This window comes from Euprymna scolopes, chromosome 18 (genome assembly GCF_053919585.1).
Source record: "Euprymna scolopes isolate OS-2025 chromosome 18, ASM5391958v1, whole genome shotgun sequence".
Taxonomy (NCBI): domain Eukaryota; kingdom Metazoa; phylum Mollusca; class Cephalopoda; order Sepiida; family Sepiolidae; genus Euprymna; species Euprymna scolopes.
Genome location: NC_136499.1, coordinates 129,652,263 through 129,666,536, shown reverse-complemented (window position 1 = coordinate 129,666,536; position 14,274 = coordinate 129,652,263). Strand labels below are relative to the sequence as shown.

General features: G+C 32.5%; 1 protein-coding gene across 2 annotated transcripts in view; it reads right to left on the bottom strand.

The window, feature by feature from the left end:
- Nucleotides 1-2,466: 2,466 nt before the first annotated feature.
- Nucleotides 2,467-14,274, bottom strand: part of LOC145297823 (conserved oligomeric Golgi complex subunit 3-like) — a 153,899-nt gene continuing 142,091 nt past the window's right edge. For both annotated transcript variants that reach the window (XM_080144145.1, XM_080144147.1), the window contains 3 exons: nt 13,084-13,290; nt 8,834-8,932; nt 2,467-3,457 (listed from right to left, as the gene is read on the bottom strand). In XM_080144145.1, the coding sequence (XP_080000271.1) occupies nt 3,428-3,457; nt 8,834-8,932; nt 13,084-13,290 (336 nt within the window). In that variant the 3' untranslated portion in view covers nt 2,467-3,427. The remainder of the gene's footprint in view (nt 3,458-8,833; nt 8,933-13,083; nt 13,291-14,274) is intronic.

The following is a 14,274-nucleotide window of genomic DNA, read 5'->3' as shown; positions in this document are numbered from 1 at the left end:
TTAGTTAATGAAGTACTATTTGGGTGGTTGGGGTTATTTAGGGAGCATTTATGCACTCTAAATCTGTCTTTGAACCTGGTGCTTGAAAGGCCAATGTAAAATTTTTTTTTGTTTTGTGGATCTTCAGCAGGGGCAATAGTTGCTTTGTAAACCACATTTGTTGAGAGACAATTTTGCTGGAGCGGGCATTGGGGTTTGTTAAGGCAGTTACAATTATTTTGACCATTGTTATTATAGTTGTGGTTATTTAGTATTTTATTGTTGTGTTTTTTAATTTTATTTTCTAGATTATTTGTGCAACTGTAGCTAAGCTTAATAGTGTTCTTATTAAAAATTTTATGTAGAATATTACTAGGGGGGAAGTGGTGATTAAGAAGCATGAAGAATTTTTTACCTAATTTAGTTTTTATCATATTATTATAGGGAGGGTTAAACCAGAGGACTTTGCGGGATCTGTTATTCCTATTTGTATTGTTGGGTTTATTAGGGTCCAAGTATGTAATATTAGGGTTGGAATATATTATTTCTACCTGCCCGGCTAATTTATTTATTATATTTAATTATATATATCATCACACTATTAAAATAAACCTGTAAAGTATAATTCATTAACTTATTTTTCCTTTTCTTTTTCTTTCCATTTTATAAACAATAAATATCTTTCAATCTCTCCCCGCCCGGCTAAATTACTTTAAACCCCATTTTCAACCCGTTCCTTCACCTATTTTATTTTATTTTATTAAAATAAACCTGTAACGTATTATTTCTACCTGCCCGGCTAATTTATTTATTATATTTAATTATATATATCATCACACTATTAAAATAAACCTGTAAAGTATAATTCATTAACTTATTTTTCCTTTTCTTTTTCTTTCCATTTTATAAACAATAAATATCTTTCAATCTCTCTCCGCCCGGCTAAATTACTTTAAACCCCATTTTCAACCCGTTCCTTCACCTTTTTTATTTTATTTTATTAAAATAAACCTGTAACGTATTATTTCTACCTGCCCGGCTAATTTATTTATTATATTTAATTATATATATCATCACACTATTAAAATAAACCTGTAAAGTATAATTCATTAACTTATTTTTCCTTTTCTTTTTCTTTCCATTTTATAAACAATAAATATCTTTCAATCTCTCTCCGCCCGGCTAAATTACTTTAAACCCCATTTTCAACCCGTTCCTTCACCTTTTTTATTTTATTAAAATAAACCTGTAACGTATTATTTCTACCTGCCCGGCTAATTTATTTATTATATTTAATTATATATATCATCACACTATTAAAATAAACCTGTAAAGTATAATTCATTAACTTATTTTTCCTTTTCTTTTTCTTTCCATTTTATAAACAATAAATATCTTTCAATCTCTCTCCGCCCGGCTAAATTACTTTAAACCCCATTTTCAACCCGTTCCTTCACTAACATTAACTTTCCAACCTGTTGCCATGGTGATCCTTTAAATTAACTGTTACTTATGCCGTTATCAACAAAAGTAGCGTCTTTTAAGTTTAAACTGTTAAAAAACACGTATATAAGAATTTACACATAATTAATATTTAATTATAAACCCCTCTCTTTTTTTAATACACTCCTACTACTTTAAACTCCAACGTCCTCTCCCCACCACTCCCCCTTCTTTTCTAACTCCCCTTTATCTACGATCTTTCCATTTTTATTTGACTTTATAACTTAGTCCATCTATGAATTCTGATGATGCTAGTTGGATTTTTCCTCTCTTTGAGGATTTTCCTCTAGTTGAAACAATTTGTAAACTCATTCTGGACTCACAGTAATAAATTTCCTATATATATATATGTATATATATATATATATATATATATATATATATATATATATATACACACACACAAACATGCACATGTTTTTTAATAAAACTTGTCTCAATGAGAATATGCTGCCTAAATATACCCAATATATATATATATGTATGTATGTTTGTATGTATGTATGTATGCATCCGTCTTGTTCCAATGATTAAAATTTTTATTCTGTTCAACTTGTTCGTTTCTGCATGTTCTTGCTGGAAAATAATATTTACCTACAAAAGCAAATACCTGCATCTTATCAATTTAGAAGCTTAGAAATTTTGACGAGGAGTTCATACAAAACATTCATTTTTGACGTCTGTTTTAAGTGCATGAGTTACATCAGCAATAAAAATACATCATTTTTGGCCTTCGGGACAAGATCAAAGTGTAGTATCTGTTCTTCAGATGCTGCACTTCTATTTCTTGTTCTCTTTCGGTGGAGGAGAAATCCTTCACGACTGAGACAATTTTTATTTTTGTACCTTTTCTCCACGTTAAAAAACGACCCTGGTGTCTAACTCTGTCCCGTGGGGAGGCATAGTAAATAGGTACATCAGCAATAAAAATCTCACAAGTTTATTTTAACGCGAATAAAAAGCATCGACAAGCGTTCACGTGTGTCGTTTGCAAAACCGTTTTATTTACATCATCCTTCTTATTTGTAAAAGAAGTTTATCAAAGTTTTTCAAAATGGAGAAATGTTATCAGCACCTTTTTTACAAGTTTCAGTTTTTATCCAAAATTCTCCCTATATTAAAAAAAAACAAAGGAAAATCTAGATGTACATCTTTTGGCGGAAATAAAATATCACATTCTAAAAATCACCAAAATTGATCAAGTAATTTTTATAAAGAAAATCGTTTTTTAGGCGATTAATGGAAATTCTTAGAAATTACAACATAAATTTGACAAGTTTGAATTATTGAGTTATCTCCCTGGTTTTTTTCTTTTTAGACTGTTTTCAAAATGGCAACCAAAACAGCCCTACTTCGGTTTCTCATAAAATTTGATTTTCTATTTAAAAATTAAACTACCTGATCAATTTACAAGATTTTTTAAATATAATATTTTTGTTTAGTCACAGGTATGTATATCAATAGAGATTTTTCTTTATTTTTGTTTTTTAATATGGCTGGAATTCTGGACAAGAACCCAAGTTACATGCGTTAAATTTTTTATGATATCTTTCGGAAAGATTTACAAATGGTGAAAAAAGTTTTTAACAATTGCATCCAGAAAATTAGATTAAATAACATTTTGTTTTAAGTTTCAAATAAATTCATTTTGTTTCTTTGTCAAACTGATTTTTATCTTCAGAGAAACTGAGTCAGATATTTTCAACCAATGAAATGCTTGCTTTTTTAAATTTTATTTTGCCTTTTTTTTTTTTTAAACCAATCAGCTTACTTCAAACAAACCGTTGTTGGAAGGAGAGGTTTGCTTTGATTTTCCCAAGGGAAGGAGAATGCACATCTTTCGAAGGTTGGAAGTTCCAACATTTGCAGAGATGAAGAAGAGGAAGAAAAAGAAATATGCAAGCCGATAAAAATATGGGAGAGAAGTTTCTATCAACCGATGTCATCATTTTGAAGGAGACAGCAACAAATTGATCTGAAATTAAAATAAAAAAAGGTGAAGAAGCATACATGGATATCTAGGACTGTGACAACAGCATATTCTTTTCATTGTTTTGATTCTCGATTATATATCCAACACAGTTAGGCACAGTTAATCAACCGAGAACCACATCACTCTATATAAAAGCATATAAGATATTAATGGATTCACACTCAAGAGTCAAAAGAATGAAAAGAATATGCTGTTGTCATAGCCCTAATGATTACAGCCAATATAAATTAAAATGATATAATTATAAATTTATCTCTCTCTATATATATAAAAGCGAAAATGTGTGTATGTTTGTGTGTCTGCTAAAAACTTTCGACAGACACGACGAAAATTCACAAACTCGGTATCATATTGAAGCCCCATCTTTCGCTCGAAAAATATTGAAAAATTGGCCAAAAACGTTCATTTTTCACCCCGAAATCGACAATTTTCGACAGGGGGTGGGTGGGGGGTCAACAAAAACGGTCTTCTCGTGACGACGAGCAGTTCTATGCATGCGCCAGATGACGTCGTGACCTGATTTACTTTAAATAGTTGAAAAACTGAAAAAATTTCATGTACGTCGCGTTAGGTCAGTTGATTAGCACATTGGTTCATTATCTAAACGTTTTGGGTTCGAATCGTGGTGTGAGATGTCTTCTTTGTTTTTTTTGATTTTTTTAAATTTAAATATTGAACCAGTGTTATTTAAGCCATTTTTCACGTAACGTTCGTTTTTCTGGGTTTTTTTTTTACTTCGCTTATCCACCCCCGACCACACACCCAAAAACACCCGGGTACCCGCCTATTTTTTCAATTTTAATATCAAAACAGGCTTATTTAAGCCATTTTTCACGTGTTCGTTTTTCTGTTTTCATCGTTCGTTTGCCTTACGTTAGTTTTTTTGTGTTTTTTTCGATGTTTTGATTACCCCCCCTTAATTAAAACGTTGTTTTCTTCTTTACTTCGCTTATAACAAACAAACCTGGTCATTGACGTCGTCGTTGTAACACTCGACGACTTCCGTGCACGCACCTGTCAATTTAAACATCTTTCAGTAACTCATTCTGGCTGGCCGATTTTATTTTCAAACTTCGCCTCAGGGCTACGGGTTCGATCCTACCCCCCTCCCCACGGTTTCTTTTTTATTTAACACTACACACACACCTACAAACACCCTGGCAACGCCGGGTACCCCCGCTAGTATATATATAAAGGGCAAAATGTGTGTGTGCTTGTATGTCTCGCAAAAACTTTTGACACGCGACAGATCCTCACGAGATCGGTATCGGATTACAAATATCGAAAAATTGGCCAAAAAAATTAATGCATTCACCCTCAACTGGGCAGTTTTGTACAAGGAGGGTCGTTTTTTTTGACCGACATTTTAGTAAGTCATTGAATTGACTTAATTTCAGTGTTCTTATTTCCGATTGCGTGATGGAGACATAGGCTAAGACGTTACTTTTTTTTTCTTTCCTTTGCGAGTTCTAGCCTACCTGCCTACTATCACTTTGTTTTTTTTTTAATAAAAGCTCTCTTCACCCAAACTGCCTACTATTGTTGTGTTTGGATCCCCCCCCACCTCCCTCCCTCGGGTTCCTTACTCTACACGCCCAGGCAATGCCGGGGAACCCTGCTAGTCTATATATATATATATATATATATATAAAAGGCAAAATGTGTGTGTGTGTGTGCATTTTTTGTGTATGTCCGGCAAAGGCTTGGGAGGAGGGCACTTGGGGAGGCGGGGACTGTTTCTTAAAACATTTTATATGCTACCTAGATCATAATATCTACGATTTACGAAAGGATGTCGTGTGTATCTTTTATTTCAGCGACTTTTACACACTATTTTCACAGTATTTCTTCGTCTCCGCATGTTTCTTTGGCTTTTCCGTATAAAAAAAGCAAAACTGTGAAAGCAAAGTCGTATTCTTGGACTTTCATGCAGAGATGGCCAGAAAGCAATCAGCTTTGATGCATGTGGGAAAAAACCCCCGTCATATCAGACAATTGCTATTAATTTGGACACTCCCCTTTTTTAAATTCACACACCTGTCACTTAACTTTTTAATTAAAATGATTTTCAGTTCCCTAGCTGAGCAGTAAGATGTCAGGTTTTTTCACACTTTCTTTTCCACCTTTGCGTCAAGGCTTTGGGTTCGAACCTACCTCTCTACCAAAACTTTTTTTGTTTTTGTTTTACACCTACAAACACCCAGGCAACACCGGGCATCCCCACTAGTCTATATATATAAAAGGCAAAATGTGTGTTAGTGTGTGTGTGTATGTATCTATGTATGTGTTTGTATGTGTGTGTGTTTGTATGTCTCGCAAAAACTTTTGGCAGAGGCAACGGATTTTCACGAAATCGGTATTGTTTTGAAGCTCACCCCTTCGGATGACAAATATCGAAAAATTGGCTAAAAACATTAATTCCTTCACCCTCGACAGGACACTTTTCTACAGGGAGGGGTAGCAAAAAATCGTTCCTTCATGACAAGTTAGCCATATACGCACGCGCAAAAAAATTTAATTAGTTTAAATATTTAAAAAAAACACTCAATTTTGCTGACACACTCATAGCTCAGTCAGTTAAGATTGCACGTTCGGACTGAGATGTAAAGTTTAGATATTGAAACAGGGTTATTTATGCCATTTTTCTTGGGTTTTTTTTATCACGTTTGCTGTTTTTTGTTTTTCCTATTTTTTAAAGAAGTTTTAACATCTTTTTCTTAGCATATTTAAAGTTATTACTTCAGTTATTCGTTATTTTTCATTTTATTTTAATTAACAAAAAAGTGAAACTAATTTCATGCCGGGGGCGTCCAAAAAGCAATTAGCTTTGATCACTGTGTGGAAAACCCCTCATATCAGACAATTGCTATTCATTTGGACACTTGGGAGCTGGGAACGACCTCGTGGTGAAGAAAATAAATACCACGAAAGAAAGCACCAGGCATTTTCATTTCTTCGCCGACCTAATTATTAGTGAATCAACAGCTTTTGATTGACATCGCTAAATTTAAACGCCTTTCACTTCCTTTTTCATCGTAACGCAGCGGTAAGATCTCCGATTTTCCGCCTTCGCGTCACGGGTTTGAACCTGCTTGCTTACGTACACTTTATTTTTTGTTCTTTTCCAAACACCCTGGACACTCCTGCTGGTATTAAATATAAATTAAAATAATTATGACATAGGGAAACATAGGGAAAAGAGAGGTAATGCTACACTTTAGAGGTTTCCTATTTAGCTCCGAGTTGAAAATAAATTTAAAAAAAATAAAAGTCAATAAGAATTATGGTTTGTCGGCATCCTCTCATTTCGTAAATTAACTTTTAAAAACTTCGGATTTGTTAATGGATCCAATAAAAAAAACTTCTGATGGGTTAATGGATCAAATTAAACTCTAGCTCCCCCTCCCCTCTTTTTGTTAGAAACAATTTAGAAATAATATCTCGTAATGTTTGGTTTGATAATTTTTATTGACTTTATATTTTCAGGTTATTTAACGCCGAATCCAGTAATTTTCGTAATAGTTTTAGGAAAAAAAAATACAAAAAAATATTTGGATTAATCCAACTAATGCTCTCATCTTAAGTTTTATTTCCACAACATTTCAGCTGATTTAACCTTCGACCTTCTTCAGGTGTATAAGTTGCCACATTTATATAGAGGAAGGGGGGTGACTCTACACTTTCGAGGGTTATAGTCAGCTAACATACTTCCTAACTTCTAGTGTGACTGCTACCGGAAGCAATGACAAGGCAAATTAGTTCCTTCATTTTTATTGTTCTTCAGTATCTGTATTGTGAAGCGATTTATTGAAATAAAATGTCCGAAAAGGACATTACTGAAAAATATATAATAAAAATTAACAAAATTATACAGATAAAAATAAGTCTTTATTTTCACTTTTAATAACAAAAATAAAAATTAATTTTTTTTTGAAATTTTATAAGAAATTATAAAAATAAAAGCTTTTTTTTAATTTTAAAAATAAGTTTTTTTTTAAATTATAAAAATAAGTTTTTTTTTAAATTATAAAAATAAATGTTTTTTAAAATTATAAAAATAAATTTGTTTTTTTTAAATTATAAAAATAAATTTGTTTTTTTTAAATTATAAAAATAAAAGTTTGTTTTTTTTAATTTTAAAAATAAGTTTTTTATCTGAACTTATATAATTTTTTTTTTATTTATTTATTTTTTTATTCAATTTTCACCCTAAACAAGGCACAGTGCCACTTTGAAGCAGGGGGCTACTATTAGGGACTTAATTTGCGGGGTCATTATGAAGAGAGAAGAGTAGAAAGATGTTTGTTAACATTACACTTGAACTTCTGCATATCATTGCAGTTGGGAAAGCAGAATCCCGGAAGGGAGTTCCAAAGACCCGCAGTTCTGGGGAAGAAACTATTGGAGTAAAAGGCTTTCTTGCACCTAGGGATCTCTACTGTAAAGGGATGAGACTTAGTAGCTTATCGGGTTTGTCGGGGGTAGTTACGTCGGGGAGGTACAAGTGTTTGCAGTTCGTCAGAGCATTCACCATTAAAGTATTTGTAGAATAGGCAGAGGGATGCAACATCTCGTCGATGGGACAGAGGCTGAAGCCTAGATGACAGTTCAGGACCTATCAGGTTGGCGACTCTCTTATATAATAAATATATGTTTATGAATATATAAAAATAAAATAAGAAAGATCGAAAAGATTTGATAAAAAAAAAACTTGCACAGAGGAGATAAAGGCATGAGAGAAAAAAAGCGAAGGAACTAATTTGCTTTCTGGAAGTTAGGAAGCACGTTGGGTGACTACAACCAAAATGTCCATGTGGAAAATAAATCAATAATCCTTTTATAAGTTCTCGATCATCATCATCACCACTTCTCTAAAATGAAACCTTTCTTCACCAATTAATGCTATCAGATTAGGCTGTCTGAAGGTACTAAACATTGTTGTTTTCTTTCTTTCTATTTGCAAAACTTAATTCTGCAGTGCCTAAAACCAGAACCAAACATCATATTTGAGAAACATAAAAACGTTTAACAAAAACAACAAAATTAGATGTTAAGTCAACTCAAAATGTTTTACAGCATATCAACCTTTAATGCCGAATGTAATCGTGAAAAATTGTTTACGTTTCTAATTCTTTATATCTTCAAATATTTATTCACAGTGTTTGGTTTGTTTATTTTGTTCAAGAAAATTGTTGTTTTTGTTTTTGGTTCTACAGGAAATAACATCAATGGTGCATTTTAGGTTAGGAAGCCAGTATCTTCAAACTGCCTGAGCTGGTAGCACGAGACTGCAAGTGGAATTTGGTGAACAAAAACTTATTTAAAAAACAAAAAAAAAAAGACGAAGATGATTCTTACCTGCTCAATAGATGGACAAGCGACAATTTGTTTATCTTCATCTGTGTATTCAGCAGAAAGAAGCTGTGATAATTGCTGGTAAGTTTGTTGCACGCTGACCTGAAATCAAAGAAAAATTTGCTGTTTGTGGTAAATTTGACAAATGTTTCAAAGGAAAGAAAAAACACGTCAACTAAAAATTGAAGAGTTTCTGAAAGTTTCACATAAAAGTCGATAATTCGTATTATTTGGATTATTCTTCGGACTACTGTTCTTATCTTGAGCGTTATTGTTACCATGTTTTTGCCGATGTAATCTCTGACCTTCTTCAGGTGTACCCTGTTGAACTCGGAAATTTGCACGGAATTTTGAAAGGAACCCTTTATTGAATCCACAGAGATAGCATACTTTTATTCTACAATGTATTCTTAGTATCATCTGCACTGATGATTGAACCTTCAACCTCCAAAAGAGTGTCACTTAGAACTGAATTTTACCAAAGTACTTTATATGTTATGCTATGTGGGCAAAATAAGAATACAATTGCAAAATATTTAAGACTTCTGCCCAGTCATGTGACCCTTGTGAATTAAAGAAAAGATTCTGCGCAGATATCTCTTTGTCAGATGTGTGTTTGTTCGACTTTCAGATGTGCGTGCTGGGAGTATTACAAACTGATCGAATTCCACAGAAATTGTACATTAATTTGTTTTAAATCTATAAATTATTTAAACATAGTAATATATGTTAGTATTTAATTAAAATTTATATTTATGAATTTTTTTTAGATGAGGATTCATAATTTTTATGAATTGAACCGATCGGACTACTGTTCTCATCTTGAATGTTATTTGCACGTTTCAGATGATGTTAACTCTGACGTTTTTCAGGTGTTTCTTGTTAATCTGTTGTTAATTTAGAACAAAACCTTCTATTTAATCAATGGAGGCAGTATGTCTTCGTTCTGTCAAAGACCAATGGTATAATTGATAAAATACAAGGTAAAAATTCAACTGTGACACTTTTCTGAAGGTTTAATGATCAATGCAAATCTTAAATACTTTATAAATACAATTATAAAGTATTTAAGATTTCCACCCAGTTGTGGCTGACGGTACAAGAGTGTGTCACCCTTGCAAATTAAATAAAAGATTCTGTTTAAAATTTTACGTAGATTCCAGAGTTTAGCAAAATACACCCAAAGGTCGGAGGTCACATTGGCTGAAACATTGTGCAAGAAACACTGAAAATGCGAGCAATACTCCAAATAATACAAATTATCAATTATGCAAATATATATATTGATACGAGTAGGCCACCCGGTGTTGCCCGGTCGTAAAATAAGCTAAACTATATTTTAATTCAAGCAGATTTCATATTTATTGTACATTCATTATTATATTGTACCCAATATATAACAGTGATTGTCGTAAAACAAGCTTAAATATGTTTTTAATTTATGCAGATTTCATAGTTAACATTATAAGAGTCAAGCCTCTATTGATTATTACATTGTACCCAATATATAGTAGTGCCCCCATCCCCTTGGCATTGCCTCATCTGAATATATGCTTAAATATATTTTAATTTATGCAGATTTCGTATTTAACATTATAAGAGTCAAGCCTCTATTGATTATTACATTGTACCCAATATATAGTAGTGCCCCCATCCCCTTGCCATTGCCTCATCTGAATATATGCTTAAATATATTTTAATTTATGCAGATTTCGTATTTAACATTATAAGAGTCAATTGTCTATTGATTATTACATTGTACCCAATAGATAGTTATAGCTGTCCGGCATTGCCTGGTCATAAAATAAACTTAAATATGATAGTTAAATTTATACAGATTTCATATTTATTATTAAAGAGCCAATTTTCTATCGATTATTATATTGTGCCCAATATATGCTAGTGATTTTAAAAGTTAAAAAAATTACCAGAATCAAAACTTTCCATTGTTATTCATGACCATCGAAGCTAAGTTTACATGCATATCAAAACTTTGGAAATGAACCAACTTAAACATATAAATGTATATTTGTGCATACATAGAAGAGCACTAAGTAAACTTATGCCAAGTTCCAATCTTTCAAGTTTTACCTCTTAGCAGCTATTTTTACTGGTTAAAAATCAAATCAAATCGGTTCTACAAGTCTGAATCTCCTATATATCAAGTTTCAAGCTTGTAGACTAAAAATTGACAGTAGTTTGGTAGAGAGTGTTCCGTACGCATACACAAACACAATATATATATAGAGAGAGAGAGATTAACACCTCAAAATAAAAGATACTCGACTGAGCATCGATATATAATCCTCCTCTGCAAAACAGCTACAATAAACACTCGTCTAGCTACAACTACTGCCAATAGTTTTCTTTTCTCTATGTTGTGGCAAAACTAATCTGGGTTTCATACTAATAGACTATTCCAATCTCAATAAATACCAAAAGATTAAGCTGTAAGGTGTCAGTTGATATCCGATGGACCAACCTTGGTCATTCATCAACTACAACGAACAACCCACCTATTGTATGCTTTGCAATAACTGTTATTTTATTTTGGAATTCTTCTTATTTTCTTTGCAACCCTTAACAGGGCTATAATAGAGGCGATGTCGAATTTCAAACTTACAAAGGTCACTCGAATTTAAAATGTCTCCAGCATTCATAAGAACTCATGATGGAAAGTTGAATTAAACCAAGCAAGTATTTAGAAAACACCAATGAAAAGAGAGAAACAGGAACTTGTGAAAACCAAATAAGTGTGTGAACATAAAAGTTTGAATTGCAAACTCATGGAAAGTAAGAATATTTTCATTTTTTTTTCCTTCTCTTTGCTCGACACTATCACAACATCTTGGTGCATCCATAAATACAAAAGAAAGAGAAATATGAGTTATTTGTGTTTTTTCTCGCATCAATATATAATTGTGTAAGCAAACTTTGTTTTTTTTGGCTTACTAAAAAAAAAGTACATACGTTTTTTTTCCCTTTCAGTCAACATTTTTTTTTGTACTATGAAAAGACATTTGCTTTGAAGAAATATTGAATATTTCTCATGACATATTTTTTTCTCTTCTATGGGAAAAGACATTCGCTTAGAATTTAAAACGATGGTCAACGTTCATTTGCAAAGTTATTGAAGGAAATTAATTATTGTTTCCTTTTTAGCAGTTGTTCTAAAAATACTAAAACCTAGTTAATCTGAACACGGTTTTGCTAATTTCTGTAAAATCATTATTTTACCCATCATACATAAATGGACGCCTTACAAAGTACATTGGAACAATTATTAAAACTGAAAATTGACCAACACCAGCAGCACTCAGATGAAAAGACAACAACTAATGAGACTCGAAATCCAGCAATATAAAAATAAACATCACATGAAAGAGCTCAAGTCATAAAAAATACGTCTACTGATAATAATACCGCATTTTCACAAGACTCAATATGGAATACGATTGACAATTTCTGCTACGGACCTGAAGAAGATCAATCATTTGAAGCTTATTTTTGTTGGTATGAAGATGTTTTTAGCATCAACTGCAGTGGTAGCACCATAAAAAGGTTTGTTTACTATTACAGAAATTAGAGATGGCTGAGCACAACACGTTTGTGGATTTTATTTTATCTTTCACCGAGATGGAACTTCTTAAAGAACCATTTAGCCCGAAAGTCTCTTTATTCCATAAGCGTTGGTCATGTCTGGATTTGCAGAAGAATGATGAAGATGATTTTGAAACGTACACAATCATGGTAAATAATCATTGCAACGAATTCAAACTTGCAGACTTCAGTGCATACAATTTTAAATGTTTAGTATTGACGCAAGGACTGACTTCTGAGTGAGATGCGGAAATTAGGCGGGGTGTCCTAACAAAATTAGAAAATTAACCAAACCTAACCCTACAAAAGTTTATGGAAGACTGCCAGAAAATAGAAATCATTAAAAAAGATCTCATGGATATTGAGGTTGATAAAACCAGACAGACAAAAAAAAAAAACATGTAAAAAATAAAACACAAGTTAGGGAAAAAGGCCACACATATCGACACATAGCTAAAGAATTTGAAGAAAGAAAAATCCCATCAAAAAGAATCACAATATTGTCTCACGTAGCCTTTCAGCCTTGATAAGTGGTGGCATATTAGAAAAAAAGTAGAAATTAGCCTTTTTTTGTATTCAGTTATTTCCCAAACTTACACCAGTGTTTATTAAGTGCACATATCTTACCATTTCCAAACGTTTATCAATCTTACCTTAATTGGTTTAAACAGAATATATTCAGTGTCCTTATTAGCCAAATAAAGGGCCATACTGCGTCGGACAATAGGGAGTCGCGTCTTCAGATTCTTATAACTCTCAGCCACAACATCGTGCAGTTTCTCAACCTCGGCAAACGGTTGGTTCCGTAGAGACACTTTCTGGGCGCCTTCTTCTTTGTTCATGTTCACAATAACATTGGCCTGCAAAAAACAAACAGAAAATTTTCTATTTCAAAAGCGGAGACTATGTAACTCTTAATTCATCAGAATTCAACACCCCCTCCCTCTCTCTTTCTTGCTAAATTTGGTTTGTGCAGCTCTGGACTTCCTATTTAATTTATACAAGTTGGACAGATTTTTGACTTCAGGCATAAATTAGTTTCTTTCCTCAAATATTATTTCATTCTGAATACCAATTTCCTTTTCTTTATCATTGATCCATGTTATTAAAAAGAAAAAAATTCATATTAATTCCTTTGCATATACATGTTCAGAATATTTTTTCACATCTTTCTTTTGTGCAACAAATGTCAATTACAGAAAGAAGCTATGTTCTCTATTTTCTACAGAAGAGGGTGCTTGTGCACTTTAGATTTCCACTGATAATTTTTTTGTTTCCATTATCGGAAGAGTTCTGCATACAAAAAGGGGAGGGGAACATTCCAGAATTTTCATTTTCATGATGGCAATGTTGCATCTGATGAACGCAATGTAAATACCTCTGACAAATTTCTTCCTTTGGAATTCCTGTATTGAAATGCAGAAATTAAGTACAAACAGACATCTTGCTGCTCAACTTCCTACTTAGAATATCCCTGTAGATATGGTCACTAATTCACAGTAGCACATTATGTCTCAATAACAATGTACTTTGACTGGGGTGAATAGAAAAGGAGTTAGATATTCCTTAGGATGAAGTAATGCTCCCATATCTCAGAGCATTTGACATTTATCTTCTCTATAATAATTAATAAAATAGACAATGATTTTTTCCCGTCTAGAATAAAAAATTACAGCAATACAAACACAGAATACCACATTCAGTAAGGTCATATTACCTGTCAATACTTGAGGTAAGTTTTGCTGATATTATCAATCGATTTTATTCATTATCATAAATTCATATACTATTTCCGAGCAGAGTCACTTTCCCAAAACAATCATATTTCCAGATGGTAGCAGGAT